Source organism: Pleurodeles waltl, chromosome 1_1 (assembly GCF_031143425.1).
Source record: "Pleurodeles waltl isolate 20211129_DDA chromosome 1_1, aPleWal1.hap1.20221129, whole genome shotgun sequence".
Taxonomy (NCBI): Eukaryota; Metazoa; Chordata; class Amphibia; order Caudata; family Salamandridae; genus Pleurodeles; species Pleurodeles waltl.
Window position 1 is genome coordinate 989363680 of NC_090436.1, and position 22623 is coordinate 989386302.

Consider the following 22623-nt stretch of genomic DNA (forward strand, 5'->3'; position numbering starts at 1 on the left):
TTTCCAGGGTGGGAGAAGATTAAAATTGCTTTGAGAATCCTCCACAAATCTCTCATTTGTGTGTGTTTACACTTTTGACCCTTTGAGTCGGATTTATGCATCGCCAAATTACGCAATTAAAAGGTAATAGTTTAGACGAGTGAAAGGTTTTATAGCTGCAAACTCTCTTTTTGTGAATACTATTCAGTTGTGCATTTTGTCTTTTGCACAAATGCCTTTATAAATTGGGCCGACTGAGTCCTGTTATGGGCCAAGAAAAAAGAAAACCTCACGTCAGCTGAGTTTGGTTGCAACAATAGTACATTTTAATGTTACAAGGGTCAGGAATTTTCGATGCAAAATATCATATCAAAACGTAAATTAAAATACATAAATTTTCATCTGGGGGGGTGTAACTGAAATTGCTAACACGAAGTGTCACGTAAGATAATGCTCATGAGGAAACAGATGTTTCTTACCAAACTACAACTAGTTGATCATTTGTAAATTGAGATCAACAACATATTTTCATATCCCATATTTTGTATTTGAAACGCATAGATAGAAACTTAAAATGTGGTGCTTGACTCACAGTTAACGTTTAAACCATATCCGGAATGGCTGTAGTAGAAAACTACAGCTATTTACAGCACATAATGATCATAAGGTCCATCCATTCGGCGTTTTTTGTTAATTTTTTACCAGATTAAAACTCAACCACAAATACCCCTTCAACATATTGAAGTTTCCAAAACTGAGGCCCTCTACATACACTGTACACAGATACAATGGATTGTGAGTAATAAATGCGTTTTTATTACTTAAATATTATTTTTTTCATATATAAAATGGTACAGTAAACCACACATTTGACTACCTCTGGAGACCAATGGGTTCTGTCTGCTGACCTGAAGTCTGTAACTGGTGCACGTAATGAACCTTCACATTAACTCTGTTTCCATTCCCCTGCCCTTGTGCTCCGCCTAATCAGCTTCTCAAGAAGTTAACTAGGCAGACCTAATACCGACCTGCTATGAGTGTTATTAAAATTAAATAGGGTTATTTAAGATCCAGCTTCTCATGCTTCATTATAGTATTCTTGGACCGCATACTCATCATACCCATGGTAACCTTTATAGTTATATTCGTCTTCATATGGGTGATATGGTGCATAATTGTCCCCGCGGGTGATCACGTGATCGTACTCATTTCCGTGCTCATAGTCAGGAGTTGAACTGTCCGTCTCATGCTCACCCTGATTTCCATGGACTGTGTTTCCTTCAGTTTCTGTTTGGCTGGGAGTGGTATTGATGACGTCTACATTGACGTTTTCAGCAGTGACTGGGGCTTCAGTAGCCATATTCTCAGGACCCTCGCTCCCCCCTGCGGTGGTGGCCTCTGGTTGTAAAACTATATTCACCTCGCTCGGAGTGGTGGCCTCTTCTACCCCAATATTCCCATTGTTCGCATCACTGGTAGGAGTGGTATATTGCTCTCCAATGGTTTCATTATTCCCCTCACTTGCAGGAGTGGTTTGAGCCGCGCCAATAAGTCCTTGATCAGTCTCGTCACTGGTGGAGTTGGCATGTGCTTCCACTCCTTCTATTTCGTTGGTGCTGTTTGTGCCAGTCTCAGTACCATTCAGGCTCTCTTCCTCATTTTCAATTTCCCCATTGGTGTCTGTTGCATTCTGGTTCTCACCATTTTCCTCAACCTCCTCTGTTTCTTCTCCTTCTTCACCTTCTTCTTCTTCTCCTTCATCCTCATCTTCCTCTTCTTCGGTGACTTCATTTTCTTTGACCTGTGTCAAGATTAGTAAGAATTGACATTTGTAAAATAATTAGATGAGATCGTGATATTTAAAAACAATTTTCGATTTTGTTTATTGACATAATGCTCTTTCATGATGTGTACTTCATCCCTGATGGTTGGCCTCTGTATTTCAAAGAAATGTGAACATTCCTGTAACTCCTGGATTCCAGCCAATGAGAAGCCTGGAAAGATAATTACATTCTGATTTCCTTCTTTCCAGTCAAGTTGTCTCTAAGAAGGAAATCTGTATAACTAAACGTTAACACAATATTCACTACATTCTCTTTCTTCATTATGGCCTGAATATAAGAAAAGTGGCGCTGTGTCCAATGCCACTTTTCTTGCACCCCGACTGCCACCATTTGTGCGCCGTATTCAATATACGGCACACCATGGCCCAGGTAGAGGGAATAGCGTCAACATTTTTGACGCCATTTATGTACTGTGCAGGATTAGCGCCAACATTTTGGTGCTAATCCTCGAGAGTACATGGGGGCCCATTGAAAACAATGGTATGCCCTCTTTTAAAGCTTGCTCTGTCCAGATATTAAAAATAGCCACTAAAAATGGTGCAGTGGAATGTTAGATTACACCACGCCATTGTTGCGGTCAGGGGAATGCCTCTCTTGCATACATTGGGCCTGGTGTAGGCATAACGTGGCGCAAGGGGTTACAAAGTAGCGCAGTGCAGGCATTGTGCCACTTTGTAAATATGGCGCTGCAAATTTGTCCTCGTTAGGCCACATTAAGGTCATAAAAGAGATGCTAATGTGGCACAAGGAGGCGCTAGGCCTTCTTCAATCTGGGCCTATATGTTTTATTTCGACTTCATTGAGTTTGAAATCATCACTCTCTTTCAGGCAATCAGAGATGGCTTTTAGAATGCTTTTAATAGAGAGCTCTGCCTTTAAGGGTCTCTGGAGAATAAGTTGAGCAGAAAATGCTAGAGCCACCTTTAACATAAACTGATGTTCAGGTTATCTATTAAGTGGAGGAATATATGCTTGGATTCATGAATTGTGCCCAAGCAACTACAAAATAGCATGTGCAGTGGGACATTTCAGGCAGATCCTCCAGGAGTGGGCGGATTGGGGAAATGGGGATTGTTCCCATATACCGTGGTTGTGAGGTTCACGAGGTCTTTGTCACAAAGCATGTTAGCATTGCTGTCACTCTGGAGGTGTGTTCTATGAAAGGAAGAGTGGAAGAGTGGGGCGATTTGGTGGCTTGCCTCGAACGTCTATACTGAGTGTATACCCAAGGCATGATAATTTAGGCATCATTGTTATCTCTGAGAGGAATCTTGTGTCTGTAATATTTTATTTTTATTTTTTGCAAAACTACCATAGAAATACAAGTTCTAAAAAATATATATCCTTCAGGAGGAGGTGGCGCTTAACGATATATGCCTGATAATGTAATAGCAATGGCCAGCAAAGGGCACACTCAGTTCTCATCCATTCACCATTCCATTTACCTTGACCGTTTCATCACTGCAGCCAGAATCTCGTACAGACTCCTTGTCATTTTTCTCTCAATGCAATCATTTAGCGAGACCAGAGAAGATCATCTCATGCTTTGTGGGCGTGGACTATGGGATCTCTGGGGTAGTCTTCCTTACACCTCAGCTCTTTCATTATTACTGGAAACCCTTTGTCCCATCTATTTACACCTGTGGCTGAACTCGTGCATCTCTTAATAGGCAAATATTTCATCTACAAAGGTCATCCAAATGATTTCGAGCTTGAAGAGAAACATAATATGATGCTTTATAATATGTAATTTTAACTTACTTTTGGTACTTCCTTTTTGTTGTTTGTTGTCTCCTGTTTCACAACGTGCCTTATTGGTGCTTGTTCACCACCAGTGTTGGTGTTTGTTGTTTCCTGTTTCACACCTTGCCTTATTGGTGCCTGTCCACCACCATTTCCTTGAGAGCCTCCAAAGTCAGGGGAAACAGCAGGCTAAAAAAACATATTACAAAAACACAAGTCAATGTGTGTAGCCTTTTAGCAGCATCTAATTTCTTAATGTAGCCTCATGGTTTAATGCAGGTCTTAAGCTGCTGAAACACAAAGTAAGAGAATATAAGCTATGTGGAGGAAACATAAACAACCAGAAAAAGTCCGAGTATACGAGCTATAAAAATGGGACCTTTACAGCTAAAAGGATTTTTGGAACCAGAGAAATTGCTAGTAATTCAAAGTAGGCAAGGATCTTGTTCTGTTTGATAGACTATAGCTTCTGCATCTTAGTGCTACATACGCATGGTGCACACTGCAGAACCTTTCAATCTTTACCTTAACGGTAAAATGCAAAAGAATATTTTCAGAGTTTGAGGTTACTAACTTGTTCTTTTAAGCCACTGATCAGTCAACGACTCCTTCTTTTGCTGGTTATCACTCCCAATGTCCCTAAGTCTGTGATAGAGATGATACTTAGCTCATTTAAACGAACTAACATCCCTGAGGTCCGTCTCATGAATGGAATTTGATAAACTTTGCCCTAGATGTATCCCCTTGGACTAAGGTCATACTCTGCGACCAACTCTAAACACTGCACTGTGTTGGTGTATGCTTTTAAATAGGCTGGATGCAGTATATCGGCAGAAATACACTGGAAATTGACTGTAAAAACCTACAGTTGATTAAGATAGGGTATTACTCCTCACATGATTAAAAGAAAACCTTTGAAATTCACTTAAAAATATAGGTAAATGTACACCAAATGTAACGCAATGACGTTGTCCTTGAAGTAATAGATGCACTTATCAGTACCACAGAAAATCTCACAGACTAGATTCCATGTTACATTAATAAACAATATGAATGAGGTGACTATACATTTAGCAATATTTATTGATTAGAGTATTTTCTATTATTTAATTATTTTGTGATTTTTAGCGTTGTTACTTATATGGTATATTAGTATGAATACTTTAAGCTCATAAGCATTACTTTTGATTTGCGACTTATGGGTTGTATGGCTGTTTTTTGAACCATAACTGGTAAATCTCAATATTTTTAGGTTTGTTTTTAAAGCAAAACTTCAAAATATATATATATAGTGTGTATAAATATATGTGTGTGTGTGTGTGTCTGCTCGCTCTGAAGACCGTAAATTGTGGTGCCTACTCCAGTGTGGGGACCTGAAACATTAAAGCAGCAACTTCTTCCATTTTCAGCAAGAAAGTTATGTGCACTTTCATCAAATGATGAAAATTATGAAGTTTATTGGCAATGTAGTCAACACGTTTCGACATGCAGGGTGTCTTGATCATGAGTCATGACTTGTGAACAAGACACTCTGAGTTGAGTGTATTGCCAATAAAGTTCATTATTTTCACGATCTGCTGAAAGTGTATATATATATATCTATATATATATATATATATATATATATATATATATATATATATATAGCACTGCAAATCCATGGAATGGTGCTGGGCACCTGAACAAGATGAATGCAGACCAAAAGGAGCTCTGTCATGCCCATGCAAACACTTTTAACATCCAATCAGCAATGACCAACAAGCATTTGCAATGCAACGGGTCTCACATTTCTCAGAGTTAGAGCTATTAACAGTTGTAAACTCCCAACCAGACTTCTCTTGCCTCATTAAATGGAAAAAAAGAAGGTGATCACGCTGCTACAGTTCACTTGTAGAGAAATCTATGGGCAAAAGTGCAATTATCTACGCAACCGGCAAAAGTGCAATTAACTATGTAACAGAGTCGATGTCATGAAAAGCGGTCGACTTCTGCCAAGCATGCGCCACCGTCAACATTTTACTTAACCACAAACTGCTCAAAGACCAGTGCTTAATTTGTAAATAAAAACGTGCCGGTGCTCAAAGCCCTCCTCTGAAAGACATGGCTGCTGCAATTAAATGTGGGGACACGGACTATTGAGGAAGCGTAATCCTGGAGCCACCTCGGGCCTCTTCAATCGATTTAAATCCACCCCTGCCGCTTCAGCTCACTTTTGCAGCTTTCTGCTTTCTCCATTGTGACGCTTTTTTGTTTTTCTCTTCCTCCGTCTTTCCCATGTGTGCCTTTTTCTCGCAGCAAATGCTTGGGGCAGAAGCATAAGCGTTGGCCCTCAAAAAGAAGTGTCGGTGCTCGGCACCGGAAACAGCAAGCACAAATGAAGCACTGTCACAGACAGGTTGAAAATTATACATGTAGAACAAATCAGGTGATGAATTATTTCTTTAAAAAATGTGTGTTGGGTTTTAGCGTTTCTTATCTAGTTGGTTTCATACATCTCGAAGCCTTTCTTTATTTTCAGGAATTATCAGGAGACAAAACATCCATGACAATATCCGTATTACCACAACACACATTGAAATTATAGCAGGAGTTGTCTGCTGAATGTAATCCATCAATCTATCCGTGCTTGGGCAAAGTAACATTAAAGTATAAAGCTATTTGTTAAAATATAATTGGACTTTTCCCCTCCGTTTCTTTTTCTGGTCTCTGTTTTGCACGCGACACGGTTTGCTATGCTGATGGCTTTGCAAAGAAAAAAAACACGGAATCATGCTGAACTGTAACCTGCAATACTAGTTTGTGTTCCAAGATGCCTGCAGAAACGTGACTCAGCAATTTCATGAGAAAATCAGTCACCTGTGTTAGTGACTTCGAGCGCAACACGAGTGGCGTTGCCTCATTTCTGTCATGTTTTTATTAGATCTGGCATCAAGATAGCTCTAGCCATCTCACCAACCTCCTGTAACCAAAAAAACAACAAAGACTAAACAAGCGAGATAGCGCTTCAAAAATAGATAAAAAGTAGTCCACAAACCAGGCGAGCCACACATGTTTACAGTACTTGGTCGCTGCGCTTGAGGAGGGCTAACCACTGGAAAAGGCATGACGTATGCGTGCCTTCCACTAATGAAAGCAAGCTGATTTTAACAGGCAAGCCCACGAACCAATGAAAGACACTAACGTGACGTGGACGGGGCTCCGAGCCCTTTTCTAACCCCTACAGCATCTCGCTAGCGATACGCATGCGCAACCGCATGCGACGCAGGCTCAACCCTAAAAAAGAGGACAGGTCACACGTACATGAACAATACCTTATGTTCAATCATTTATTTTGCCGCAAAAAAAACCCTACATGTTGTTGTTTTTGTTAAGAGGCCATCACTATTACAGTGTCTTCAAACACCATGTAATGTGTCTTACTCCAGCATGATAAAGATTACAAAATAATATTTACATTTATTTTCTTTTGCTATTGGTCTACATACTTTTATGTAAAATTATGGATATAGTATTGGTGTAAGTCATGTGAGATGGTGTTTGAAGACATTGTAATAATAATAATGGCCTCTTACTGTGAACAAGGCACTCCGAACACTGAGGTTAAAAACATCTGAGAAATTCACTTTTTACCCATTCTATACTTTTTTGACATTTATGGCCCACAAACTCATCTTCCCCTGTCTTCAGCTACTGAAGGGGAAGAGGGATAATGAGGGAACCAGACTGTTCCATGTCCAAAATGAAAAACAAATAGCCTCCTGCCACCCACCCTCGCCTCTTACCATACTCTCTCAATAGCTGTATTCCCTGTTTCCAGGAGGCTCTGACAGCTCTTTGCGAACCTAGCCATAGCAGATCGGAATTCCTTTATTATATAGCAACAGTAGGTAACAGCTTTTGTTAACCACTGTTTCTATGTCATAGCAGTGAGTTACTGAATTTGAATCCAGTTAATTATTCTACTTGAGCTTTAAAAGAGCCATACATAACACATGTATATTACACAGCGAAGCAGGATCCAAGAAAAAGAGGAGTCCCAAAATGTTGATTTCCCATGTTAATTGCCATATGAACATTTAGGAAGCAATACTGAAAAAGTGGCTGAACAGAATGACACAACTCAGAGATCAGCTATATACGCTGGGCAATAAAGATGAGGAAAAAGTAGACTTTGTCATAACCAGTTCTTAAGGCATTTGTTGTTTTTAAAATTCAGCATGTGGTGGAGCCACTACCTTCTCCTTGTAGCAACACAGGCCCTTTTTGAGGTTCTTTAGTTGTTAGGTAATGTTGAGGGAGCCGCCCGGACTTTACTGTGCCTGTGTTGCGATGTTTCGTGTACCCAACCGTGCAATACTATTTATTATAGAAAGACTACTTAGATGTGATGTTTTTTATTCTTGTACCATGTAGATGTTTTTATACATATTTATAATTGTATGCTGTCATTTGTCATGTGCTTTTATGGTCAACTTTACTCGGAAAGCAGTTCTGGAGAAATTTATGTTTAAAGAGATGCTCAGGCGGCGGTAATGAAAGGGTTTAAAACATCATTTATCTGTACTGTTGGATTTCAAATATAATGAGATTGGCCACTTTACATGGGGTCCATCAATCCTGATTGGCTGGCCACAACATGAACATTATGTTGGAACAGCCATTACACGACTCATGCACATGGTCCCTGCATCCTCAAAATTAATTAAAAAAAATATATAAAACATGCCATGGTGAACAGACCCTCATCCCAAGGGGCATGTTGGGGGCCCGGAGGGCCCCTTATTTGGCTGGCCATAACATGTTGTGGCAGTCATTTCAAGATCCAGGGACATAGTCCCTATTAACTTGCAGATAGTGAAAGCCTATTTAAGTGGGTGGAAAAAAAGAGCAAATATAAAAGATGACAACAGATTTTTAATCAGAAATGATTTGCTAGTGTTTCCATGCTAATTTTAGGAATTGGGATGTGTTCCAATGTAATTTTGCAGTGATACATCGAGTATTTTGATTTGAGGGACCATATTTGAGAGAAAACTGCTTGCTGTATCAGTTTGGACAACACTGTCCATTGTGGGTCAAGGTCAAAACTTTCCAGATACTTGGTCCATGATTTACATGAGAATTTTTTTCAAGGCTCAACTCGTGCTCAAGCTCTTAGATGCGGAACTGACCACTGGCTCACCTCGGCTCTCCATGTTAATTTATTGACTCATTTAATTATAAATCACATTTCACAAAGGGTATGATTCTATTTTCCACAAAGATTGTAGAAAATCTAAATTTGAAGGTAGCATGGAAAATCTTATCTATTTAAAACTATATAGTTTCTAGAGAGTGAGCCCACAATTTCTAATTAATTAAAAAAAAACAGGTATGGGTGCAAATACTTTATTTTAAATGCTATTCTGGGCAGCATTCCATAGCACTTAATGTGCTCACGGTTTTACTGCAGACATGGACCAAGCCTCCACAAACAAGTTTTGCCTTTGTCCCAACATACATGTTTCCACAGTGTCTGCAGAATATCTCCAGCAAGCAAGCTGCATACATAGCTCTTTGTTTGTGGTAAAAACCTATTTTGTTCTGAATAGACACTACAATCTATTGTGTTTCAAATCAAGGGTTTGTAATGGCCACTGCGGTGAGGAAGAACCACTTCTGAAAGAAAAGTTGATGAGTCTTAAAACCACTCTAAATATAGCACAGGACATGACATGTTACACTTTTACCACACAACCAGTGAAATAGACGAGTACATCTGTCTGGGAAGTCAGGAGTCCAGACATCCTCTTCTGTCCAATATTTTTAAAGCTGGTCTGGATTACCTCCAGAGACATTAAAATGCCAAGCTTTTGTTTCTTAGAATGCTAATTATAACTTGTTTTTATCATATTTCAAATACCTCCATGAGATACAAGTGTTGGCCTTTATTCATCCGACCTGAACAAAAAAGCAGATTGCATTACTAGCATCCTGCACACAAGGGCCTCATTACAAATGCTGCATATAATTATAAAATGTGCAACTTCAGTCATCCCACAAGTCGAAGTTATGAGTTATGTGGATTGTACCACACCTGGTAAACACTATGGGTTAATATTTACTAAGGGCCTCATTACGAGTCTGGCGGTCTGAGGATCGCCAGACTATTGGTGACGGTTGGACCGTCTCACTCCAGATGGTTCGACTGCCACATTACAACCCTGGGGACCGCTGTCACTGCCAGGAACATGGTTCCTGACGGGTAGATGGCGGTCTGAGTTGTGCTCAGTTATGGAAGCGCTGAACTCAACACTGCCATGCTGATTAAAACTCAACTTTTTGCCAGCCTTTCCATGGCAATCACCTCGCCTGCCAAAGCTGCAGTGAGGGAGGCAGCCATCATAACAGCTTCCTCCCCCTCCCTCGTCGTATTGCGAAGTTCCCACAAGGCTGGCCAATGGGAACATTGTATTGCAATGTTTTACGATGTTCCTGTTGGTCAGACTGCTGGAACAATGTTAAAGTATTGGTCTTGGCTCCCTTAATGTGGTGGTTGGACTGACCTGGAGTGCAGTAGTCCGACCATCACCACTGGGCTGGTGGTCTCAAGACCGTCAGCCTCGTAATGAGAACCCAAGTTTGGAGTGCATCAAAATTCCTACTCCTCTTTAACTTTAACCCAGACATAGTAACCTACTCAGTGGCTTTGTAACAGGAATCTGACCATTTGAGGTCACTTTATACATTGAAATATGTCTGTATTTCACATACCCTGTACTAGTACTGGATATACACATGTGACAATCATGTTGTAGGACCCCTTGACTAACCTGGGACCATGGCACCTACGATATCATCTTCCACTGCAGCAAAACTATGTGACGTTGTGTACTGCCTGTAGGGGACAGATCAGGATTGTCACTTTTCCATGAAATGGATTACCACATCTAGGCCAGCGTACTCCAAAGGACAGCAAGTAAGTACACACATAAGGTAGGTAATACATGTTTTGCCACTTAACATTACAGCATATGCTTGCATTTACTCACATCACACTGTAACTCACTATGGGCCAGATGTATGCATTTTTGCAGACCTAAAAGGCCAGATTGGGCTGTCTGCGACTGCAAAAATGCATTTTGGTATGTATGAATTCCAATTTGCCATTTGGCAACCCGTTACCGAATCGCAATTTAGAACTGCGACTACAAACAGATTCGGTATTAGCAAGGGGCATGTCAAAGGCGTCCCTATCTAATACCGAATCGCAGTGGTATGCAGGAATGTTTTGTGACCGAAATGCGGTCATAAAATATTCACATTTTACCACCTACTTCGAGTAGGTGGTAACCCTTTCGCAAACAGAAAGGGATTCCCAAGGGACCCCTTTCAGAATGAATGTGAAAATGTTTTTTAAGAGCAGTCAGTGGTCCCATGGGCCACTGCCTACTCTTAAAAAATGAAAAGAAGACTTTTCAATTTTTTTTAAACACAGTTAAAAAAAAGATTGCTTTATTTAAAAGCAATCACAGACATCCCTGTGATTTTGACATTTCCTAATGGGTTGCAAATTGCGACCTACCTCATAAATATGAATGAAGTAGGTTGATTTGCGAGCCATTGGGAAATAATAAATGAATCTCCTGGCGTTTCATACTTTCAGATAGCTATTATCTAATTGCGATTCATGGAAAATTGCAATTAAGGAATCACTGTTCAAAACAAATGATGCATCTGGCCCTATGTCACAGATACTCAGGTCTCTACATACAATGAATAGACTATGCCTACTGTAATGTTACACATAGCCGTACTGCATACGTTACATCCAGGACCAATGTAAGAGTGTACAAGGTACTATTCCTCCATTTTACAGTCTTTTACATTGTTCCCCACACAACAGCCTATTTGCGTCAGTCAGAACTGACACATCGCCTCTGATTATTGACACATTGCTGAAGTTGCGTTGGTTGTAAGGCCAACTTCAGCAATGCAGAAAAACAATGTGAGGCAGTCCAACAATTTTAAAGTCAAAGCATATATTATATTTCACTATAACGGCGTAGATATATGCTTTGACTTTCAAATTGTTGGAGTGCCTCACATTGTTTTTCAACAATTTGTGGTTTTCTTTGTGAAACTTTTAAGGGATGGGTGTTTTCTCTTGTGAGGGCACCTCATTGGTTTATTTTGGCTGGTTCTTGTCCTGAGTGCCTTTTTCGCCCCTTAGTAATACACCCCATTAGTGATCAACTTCAGCAATGCACCACTTTTGGGTCTGATGCATTGCAGCAGAGTTCCCTAGGATGCCTCGGAATTTCTGTTGCAATCTTGAGATCTTACGCCATGGTGCCTCGTATTGTAAGTACAACACATCCATGGTGTCATTACCTGTCTTGCCACAGCACAGGAATTTTTGACATATCCTTTCTACAACATAATAATATGTTAATCCTTGTAAATGAGTCCTGTAGTTTGTTGACATGTTTATTTAAATGTCTGAAATAAATAGTACTAATATTACTTAAGTGTAATAAATATGACCTCTACTCCATTGTATGAACTCACATTAATTTTTGTTGGCTTAGTGTTTGAAGAGTACATTTTGCCCCCTTTTCTAATTTATACCATTTCCCCAATGTTTATCGGATTGGAGTTAGAATATTCAGGCGCATATTTATGAAAAATGGGGCACAACTGCAGTTGTGCGTCATTTTACTTAACGCCGTCTAACGCTATTCCCTAACGCGATCCATGCGTCATATTTATAAAATGCCGCATGAGGGAGCTGAGGAATGGCTAGCGGCTAAAAAAAAGAAAGATGCTAGGCAGTGAGGGATGGCACTAGGGGAAATGGTGATAGTGAGTCAGAAATGATGTTAGGCTGGTTAGCGGCAAAATATCTGCTGCTAGTCAGCCTAGCATTATTTTTGGACGCATAAGCAGCCAAAAAAGACTCCTGCCTAAGTTTAGACAGGTGTCATTACCCCTACCCCAATGCCCACCACAGGGGACCAGTGTCCCCTAGGCAAGACCAAAATACCCAGTGCCAGCCAGGGGGCCCTATGTAAGGGCCCCCCAATGGCACACCACACACATACATAAACACCTACCTGACACTTACCTGAGATGGGCTCCCTCCTCCTGTAATGTCCCTGTGGTGTGGGAGGTGGTGTTGCTGGGGGTTGGGGTGGGCATCTTTGTGCCCATTCCATAGTGTTTATCTATGGAAATTGGTCTTCCTGCACTTTAATGCCTGGTCTGAGAGGCATTAAATAATGACGCTGAATAGGCTTAGCGTAGCGTCATAATTTAGGTCCACCTCCTACTTGCATGTCGTTTTTGAGTCAGGAGTTAAATATGACGCTGGGGGCTAGCGTAATTTTTAGGAAGGGAACGCCTACCTTGCATCTCATTGATGAAAGGTGAGTTGGCACATCCTAAAAATGGCGCTAACTCCAATATTTTGACACTAGACTGGTCTAGCAGCAAAATATAAATATGGAGTTAAGTTAGCGTCGCTTTAGCGCCAAAATAAATGGTGCTAAGGTGACGCTAAGTCCGACACTGCCAACATATGTGCTTCCCCCAAAGTTAGTTGGGCTGAAGTTCGACCAATTAATTTCTCCCATTAAAGACAACTGTATCCCAATGTTTGTTGGGCTGGAGATTGCAAAGAATGGAGCCTAGTCGCAAATTGCTTTTAGTAGTATGTTTAGTGGTACCACTATAGTACTACTAAGGTACTACCAGATGCTATTCACAAACCTATGTGTGAATGTACTGTATCTGCCTCTTTGTTGGTCTCTGACTTTCCTATCATTTATGTAAAGAGATCTCTGCTCCGGCTGTGGAGCTGCCCACACACATAGATGTATGATTTTGAAGTAAATGTATGAAGGACAAAGCACAGTGGCTGTAAAAAGAGGGATAGTTGCTACTAGGAGTATTAGGTTAAATAAAAAGGGGCTAAATGAAGGTTGGGGAAAGGAGTTTAGTAAGGGACCTGCACCCACCTGCAAATATGTAAGACTCTTCTTTTTTCCAAACTTCACCACTAAAGTTATTGCAGCCAGAAGGGACCCAAAACTTTTCTAAATGTGCTCCAGCTCACAGCCAAACTAAGTTCAGCACCACCAATGGCCACTCACAGGTACTGCAACACCCTCTCATAGAAAATAATGCAAGTATGGACTTACTTTAAAATGCCATGGGGAATAATGGTACAATAAATAAACATATTAAAACTTTTTAAAACTATAAATACATTTATTTTAATGTAACAAAAATCCAAAGTAAATAAAGTAATTAATATATTTTTCAAATTCAATATGCTTATCAATTTAAGAGTAAATATATTTAAAATCAAATACATTCAATTAATTAAAACAATTATATACATCATTTGTAGTTACTTTTATTTCATCTTGAATAAATATAGACGTATTAACATTTAGAAAATAGTGCTGTAGCATTTTTAAAAAAAATATTCTACATTTAAAAAACATATACGTACAATGTGAATGGTAAATAGCTAAAAGTACTAAAACTACTTGATATTGTAAGAGCAAACTTACAGATTTAGATGTACACATAAGGAAGTTTTCTTTTGTGAATAGTCCACGTAATCTGAGATAACAGGATATTCACAGAGATAACTAACTCATGAGTAAATCTACACATATTAAATTACTTTTACACTTTAAAGTAACTTTACTATTGGATTTTCACAATTTACGAATGTAAAGTTATTAGACGTGTAAACGTACATGCCCCTACCCATGAAATATTTGGTGAAGTCACTCAACACACCAAAAAGGACCATAGAGTTAATGCTTGTAGTGACTTTACAACACTATTTGACATTCTGTACACTTGACAGAAACCTCCACAATCGGCGTGGAGATCTCCTATGGTAAGGTATAGGAAAATTAATAAACATTGACTAAAGTTTTCAAAAATGCCTGCATGTTAACTTTTAATGTTAAATCATTATATATATATAAAACAAAAGTAGAATATTTAAAATGTCCCTTCACTATTAAGTACATTTTGAATTGAATTTCTTGGAAAAACTGAAGTATAATAAATTAAAAGAAAATGTAATTGTTTAAGATTAAAAAAAATAAACCTGCCCAAAATAAAAAGTTATATGTATATATTATGCTTTAACAGTTATTAAAACTTATGTATGAAATATATTTAAATCAATTATTGTTTAATAAAATAAGTTATATTTGGGTATTATAAATAACATTAAGATTAATAATTTACATTTAATGTGATTGGGTATAATTAAAATAATGTTATACATATTTTTTAATAACTAATAATAGTTAAGTTATTTTACCATTGGGGTTCTATTTTAAATCCATACTGCCATTAAGTTTATGGCAGGGTGTTGCAGTACCAGTTAATGGCCATGGGTGGTGCAGGACTCACTCCAGCTATGAGCTAGAGTATATTAAGGACTGTTTTGGGTCCTTAAATGTATTAACTTTAGAAGTGCAGCTTGAGAATAGGAAAGGGTGTTCTCTTTTGTGGATGAGTACATGCCCATTGCTAGACCCCCAGCCCTCCCTTAACTCCTCCTTACTCTTCCTAGCATCGTTCTTGTTTAGTTATCAATATCCCCCATTTTCCAGGCACTCCACACTTGCTCCCACATTGACTTGTAAGAAATATACCTATGTGTGCAGAGATCTCTGCAGCTGGGGGAGAAATCTCCTCATATGAAAGATAGGAGAGGCAAAGGCGTTGACCTCTGCATGTAGGTTATTGAAAGCATTTTGATATATATTAATAGGGCTACTGTAGTATGGCTAAAGTACTACAAAATGCAGTTTGTGATTAGGTCCCAATGTATGCACTTTCCCCATGTGTGTTGGACTAGATTTAGACCGTTCCTCTTACTAAATCTGTTTACATGTTTTATATATATATATATCAACAACATTCATGAAATACTTCACAAACGACCGCACTTCGGGATCTCTTATTTCACCAAATTCATTTATTCAGGCTCTGTTAACTTCGTTTACAGCTCAACAATCACCCGCCCAACGCGTTTCGGTCTGAGAGACCTTGATCACGGGCATTTCCGGTAGGGGGTTTCTGTTTCCACATTTATATCTACAGATAACAACTCATTAAGACTCAACATATTTCTAAATGCACTTTGAAACTACTTCTCTCTGCTTGTTAAGTTTAATAACTGCAGTCTGCACAACTAAAACTCACCCATAATTTCCAAATAAGTTAAATTATTAACTAGTGCACTATAAACTTATAATGCTGCATTATGGGAGTTGTAGTTACCGCAAAATAAAACCAATTTAACCAATATGTTGATACACCTCATAAATGTGCGTACGTGACATACTGTCCGTGTCTCCTCCCATAATAAAAAAACTTAAATATTAACCAAACTGAATATTAGCTGCAAGTGCTACATAATAGAAAATAGAAAAAACGTGTTTTATGATTATTTGCAATGGCTGCCATGTAAAATTATAAATGTACAAATAACTCCTCATCCTGATTCATCCCCAGAGGGGTCAAGGTTCGAATCTCCAAGATGTGCTTGGACTCCAATTGTCGTAGTCTCTTTTCTCATATATATATATGTAACTTTTTTAAATATTCATTTAACATTTATGTTACATTTCACTAATATTAATTACAACTAAATATATATACTTGCCAATATAATGTAGATATTTTTGAGTATTCAATATCTATGTGTTGTCCAAAAAGCACTGCACACACACAAACTCTAATTTTTCTAACAAGTTGAATCTTCACAGGAAAAATGAAATGTACAAGATAGCCAATAGAAATACTTAGTAAATAAAAACACTTTGAAAGCTGATCCATAAGGTGCACACTGCTGCCAGGATGGATGAAATTCAGAATGGCGGGGCCTCTGTGCACAATATTATGAGGGAATCCTTAAAAATTCCTATATCTCACAGATATCCCATGAATTTGGAATCAATGTAGGCCCCCTGAGGGTTTGATGACCCCCACCCTGACGGTATGGGGGCCCTTCTGCTCTGCAGCCACTTTAGGGATCTTTGTAATGACCTGTGTTCCACCACCCTATACTTATTGTCTTTTCATCTCATTCTTGCAGGTTCTTTTTCAACTCTGCTCACTACCTTTGTCATGATTTTCTCATCCTCTTCCTCCTTCTTTCTCCATTTTCTGTCTTCCTTTACTTTCTCTCTTTTGCTCCGGATAAAAGTCTGATGATGATAAGTAAGCCCTAGTCCCCAACAATAAGTGCCAGACCCATCAACTGTGACTGCCGGCTCAAATTAAGCTTTGCAGCTGCCCCATCATGCATCAAAACTACTCAACATTTGCAAACACTTAGAAAAATAGAAAATATCTTTCCGATCGAACAGGCATTAGGGCACCACAACACAAAAAACAAATTAGTGCCCCTCAAATTGAGGCTTCTTGTCCGACGGTTGTAAGATGCACTTTGAGCCGCTATGATTTGCCCAAATCGAGATGACCAGCTAATGGAGTGAATGGTGAAACTTGCTCTCTGTTTTTTTATGTTTGTGGACTCTTTCAGAGCACATCTCTATTTAGTGACAGTTTTAGACAAAACCAGCTGAAAATGTAATATGTTTTATTGTACAAACCTGGCCAAAGGTCATTCGAGTATTGTACAAAGCAAATACTATACTAAAAAATGTTTGGCAAAGGGAGATTAAGGGCCTCATTATGAGTTTGGCAGGCCGACAGTTAGCCAGCCAGACACGTGGGGAGGTAACTGCAACATAGCTGGAGGTCCTTCCTGGGCCCAATTACAATGTTTTCACCTGGCTGACCGGCGCAAACCTCTGAAGTAGGAGGTTTTCACTGGTCAGCCCGATGGAAACAGTTTGGTGGCGTTCGCCTCAGCTCCTCAGGGTGCCCCACCACCTTTGGAATACATACTGTCTGCCATAGCAGTGCGCATTCCAAGGGTGTTGGGTAGGGGAGCACCCAGCATTGCCTTTTTGCCAGCCTTTTCATGGCAGGAACTCTGCCATGAATAGGCTGGAGGAAAAGGAAGTTGTGATTGGCACAGCAGTGCTGAACTCAGCACCACCGTGGCTGACCACAACCTCAACTGCTACCAACCCGTCGGGATCTGTGATCCTGGTGGTGGTGGTGGCGGTCTCCTGGCAGTCCGACCTCCAAGGTTTGGATTGGATTGCGGCGGTCCAACTATCACCGCGTGTCTCGCAGTGTCATGACTGCCAAACCCGTAATGAGGCCCTAGGTTTTTTGCCCATGTTCACAGTTTGCTGGACCGAGTCCAGGATTTGAACCCTGACTCCCAAAACCCAAGGTAAACAGCTCTGGCCACTAAATTACATCTCCTGCATTCCTTACATCAACAAATGTCTGGTTAACTGATTCTTTTCAGTTGAAAGTAGGTAACTGTTGGCAATTTACTGACAGCCATATTACACATCCACAATTAAAAGGCCATTTCGAACTATACCTGAGTAGACCGAAACACCAAAGCTCCTCAAAAGGCACTCTTGCTTATACGAGTGCTGGCTGTGGTATCCAAAATGTATTGTGTATTACTTCCCAGAAGCTTCTTTGTAATTGTACCTTCTACTTCCATTCTAAGGACAATGAATGCCTGTCAGTCACACAGGCGGTGATTGCTAATGGAGGAATCTACCTGGACAAACTGTTCCTCTGTTGCCTATTCATATTATAATTTTTGGGTCATGGGGTGCTGGGATTCCCATGCTCCATCCAAAGGATGTCCAGACCCTATTCTTCAGCAGAGGTGGAGATATGCAGACTGGTATTTATGAACAGAAGGACTTCTGTTTTTTTAAATGAAGATCACTGCTTCAGTTCATTATAAAACCGTGGGGCAGATTTATGGAAAGTGGCGCTGCACTAAGTGCAGCGCCACTTTCCCTGCACCCCTTAGCTCCCCCCTACCGCCACCATCTGTGAGCCATACTTAAAATACGGCACACCATGGTGCAGGGTAGGGGGCAATAGCGTAATTGTTCATGACGTTATTGATGTACTCTGCAAGAGTAGAGCCAAAATATTGGAAGCCCCCTTTTAAAGCCTGCTCTGAGCAGGCGTTAAAAGTGCCGCACAAAATTATGCATTTTTTTGGACCCCCTAACAGGGGAAGTCCCCCTTTGCAAACATTATGCCTGGCGCACGCATTACACCTTTTTGTAAATATGGCGCTAGGATTTTGGCTTCATTGGACCACATTAGCATCAAAGTAAATGTCACTAATGTGGCGCATGGTGGCGCTAGTGGCTTATAAATATGCCCCCTTGTGTGTAGGGGGAGGTCCTAGGACTCAAAGAATGACAATACATTAAACGTGACAATACAGGGGAATTTACAAGAATGCACGCATAAATTGTTCAGCTATTTTCAGGGCTCCAGGCAAAATAGAATTTTGCCTCTGGAAACACTCTAAATACAATAAAATAGTCAGGGCCCAATTCACAAAGAAAAACATTTACCTGAAGTCCAAGTTTAGATCTGAAGCCTATGGGCCCAATTAACAAACTATAAACAGAGATCTAAGGTAAACTTAGATCTGCGTTTACCTTTGTGAATTGGGCCCTTAGACTTCAGGTCTAAACTTAGACTTCAGGTATAAGTTTACTTTTATACATTGGTCCCTCATTATTCAGGCCTATTGTAGTAAAAGAGTGCCACCAGTAGGGGGTCCCAAAGGCCTTACCACAACTTAGGAAAGTGTGAAGATGTAAAATGGAGACCATTTTTATCTTTTAATGCTTTCTTTATTTAAATATGAAGTATGAAGCTTTAGTAGAACTACTCAAGATGATGCTGAGAACACCATAGATATCACCAAGAAGAGCTGAAGCATTGTACCACAGATAGGGGTGATGAACAAACTGTATAGATACACATTCTAGAGAGACCCCTACACACCTCACTACTGAATAACTTATATCCAGTCGTGTAACACACAATACATCTGAACGGTTGACTCCGAACTGTCCTTCACACATGCTCTACTAACCCAAACATACAGTATAGTGTAACAAAATTTGTATTTTTAACATTTTGTGGGCATGAAAGTCCATATTGGCTGACATGTAGCCCATTGGCACTTACCTAAATTGAGAAAAATATAAATAAGAAAGTTGTGTATTGAAATTAACCAACAGTCAGAAATGTTCAAAAAACTGTGATGTGTGTCAGTGAGAAGCTACCTACCTCCTCAGAGCTATCCTCATTTTCTTCTGAAGAGTCAGGTCTGGCCTAAACAAAATATAACAAAATATGAAATGATTATGTTTGCTGAGTAAGCATCTGTAAACGAACAAAGACAATGTGAAAAACATGAGACCTGGATGTTAGTGAAAAAGAACAACTTTGAAGGAAGAGTCAGGTGTACAAACATGGAAGGGCATCAGATGCATGTTAAGATAAAAAATAGCAAGCACCACTTTTAATTACACTCTGTTGAATGCCATGATTGCTAGTCAATCTCGGTTTGCTTCTTCATGCTCTATCATTCTGATGTTGTTAGTGTGCTGTGAGAACTGCTCATATCATTAAATGAGAAAAAAGGGCAATCATTGATACAGGACATTCACAAAAGGGACTATCAGGTAGGGTGGACAATTTCTAATTCTGACCCCTCCCCCAACACATATACTGCCACTCAAACACCTTGCACAATATGTGTTGTGATCAGCAGCAGGTTAGTATAAAATCCGCACACAGCTTGGACAGAAACCTTGTTTGTGTTAGAATCTGGGTATAGGACCAACCTAAGAATGAAAGGATTTGGGGTGGAAATCATGGAAAGCAGCATTCAATGTAAAGGAAGCTCTACTTTTGCCATCAGATCATCACCTATTTGTCTTTCGAGTTCTGGAACAATAGATTACTGCTCTGTCTTTGTGGAGTTGGGGATGTCAAAGACAGGCAGAAATCACATTCACCATGGTGAGAAGCCACAGAGAGCAACTTCAGAGGCGAAACGAAGGCAATTTCATCTGCACCTGTCTATGCACTGGCTGAGTTTAAGACACAGCACTTTGCTCCTGAATAAATAGGTAAGCCTACTCATCTACAATTATCCAAACAACTGTTCTTTCTCTCTCAATTCACCCTCCACTGGAAACCTTAATTCTGATACTATACATCACCTTTTCACACATATATTTTCCACACAAAACTGAGGGTATCTTTAGACTGCTCCAATGCACATTATCAGAAACAATGGATCTCACTGGCATCATATTATTTCTGAATTAGCAAAATATCAAACGCAACAATAGCTGTATTACTATGTTTAAATAATTAATCCCGGAAGCAGCAATAGCGCTAACAAATTTCCGAATTAGTACTAGTAATAATATGGCCATCACTCAAAGTCATTAGTTTTGTGATTTTGTATAGCATATTACCACAGTATACATGACTACACAAAGGAAAATATTAAGTGCACTTTGGCCCATGTAAAGAAGGAACAACTAAATCGAAGTAGTTGCAGTTTACACGTTTGCAACAAAGAAGAAAGTTAGGAAAAATATGTCCCATAGACAACAACCATCTGTGCTAATTAATTCCAAGGATTAAGGTAAATCAGTGCTTATTCCTGAATTAGGCATTTGGTAGGTTTGTTTGCATATTTCATGTCGGCAACCAATTAATAGAGGGCCAACGTAGAAGGGTGGAGCATATGCCTTACTTTAAAATGGATGTGCATGGCCATAGTACGTAATGTCATCGTACCTTGCTACGTAGTCTTCGCTATAGGACAAATACTCAAAAAACATACCCATGAACACCACCAAAAAATGTGATAAAAAATAAAAATCTCACTAAGGGCCCCAATGAGTATTTCTTAAGAATAAACAAAAAACTATAGGAACCGATTACCTCACTAAGGGCCAGATGTATCAAGGTTTTTTGCATTCGCAAACGGTGCGAATGCCCGTTTGCGAATGCAAAAAGCCAGTTCAGAATGTATGAAAGACATTCTGAACGCAATTTTAAGGAATCGCTAAAATAGCGATTCCTTAAAATTGCGACCCTGTTTAGAGAGTCGCAAATTGCGACTCTCTAAATAAGAAATCGCAAATAAGGATTCCTTATTTGTGATTTCTTAGCACATGTATGAAGCCATTCCTAAATGTGATTTGGGCATTTAGGAATCGCTATTTACCACCAGGTAGAACCTAGTGGTAACCACGTGCAAAATGTAAAAAATAATTTTAAATGCATTTTTAAAATGTACATGTAAAGCACACATGCCCTTTTGGCATATGTGCACCTTACATGTCCCAAAAAATAATTTTGGGATGCAGCAGAGGGGGCCTTAGGCCCCCAGCACCCTGGGGTTTTGCATTTCTGGTTGCAATTGGGGCCGGTATCGCAATTTGCGATTCGGTAATATCATTTGCGATTTTTAAGAAATCGCTATTACCGATTCGCAAATGTGATACATGCCATTTTGCGACTCAGAAATAGCGATTTCTTAAAAATCGCTATTTCCGAATCGCAAAAGGCCTCCATGATACATCTGGCCTAAATCACAAGTGCAAATATACTAATTGATTCTTTAGTCAAATAACTCATCCCTGAGTAAACATGGAAGTCGGAGAGCCGTCAATAGGTTAAAAATGATGCAAAGGCCCGAGGACTGGTGTTTTTCAACATCACTGGATATTCATAATAGTATCCTGGCGGCTGGAATCACAATAGATGCTTCATTGAAGCAGCTGCTAGCAGGAGCAGCGCGAATCAGCCAATATTTCGGCACCTCCACCAGTGTCCCAATGAGGACTCGGAAGCAAGCTTCCTCCCGACACTGACTGGGGTCAAAATGAGGCTTAGAACGTGTGCGTTCCACAGGGGAAAAGAAAAAGATAGTCCACAGATTTCCCATTTATGAATAAACTTAGCTGAAGGATCACCTGGGTTCTTACCGTGACATTGCATTCTCCATGCATTTTAATATCCTCAGGTGTGACTGACCTGGTCGTAGGTAGGGCACTGCTTGTCATATTAAATGAAATGTTTCTTTTAATCT

General features: G+C 39.7%; 1 protein-coding gene across 1 annotated transcript in view; it reads right to left on the minus strand.

Moving 5' to 3' along the window:
* Window positions 1-278: 278 nt before the first annotated feature.
* LOC138290855 (integrin-binding sialoprotein-like) overlaps window positions 279-22623 on the minus strand; it is a 75582-nt gene continuing 53237 nt past the window's right edge. Inside the window, exons 5-7 of the mRNA XM_069230275.1 lie at window positions 19794-19838; window positions 3585-3755; window positions 279-1780 (exon numbers count right to left, since the gene is read on the minus strand). Coding sequence (XP_069086376.1) covers window positions 1058-1780; window positions 3585-3755; window positions 19794-19838 — 939 coding nt within the window. The 3' untranslated portion in view covers window positions 279-1057. The remainder of the gene's footprint in view (window positions 1781-3584; window positions 3756-19793; window positions 19839-22623) is intronic.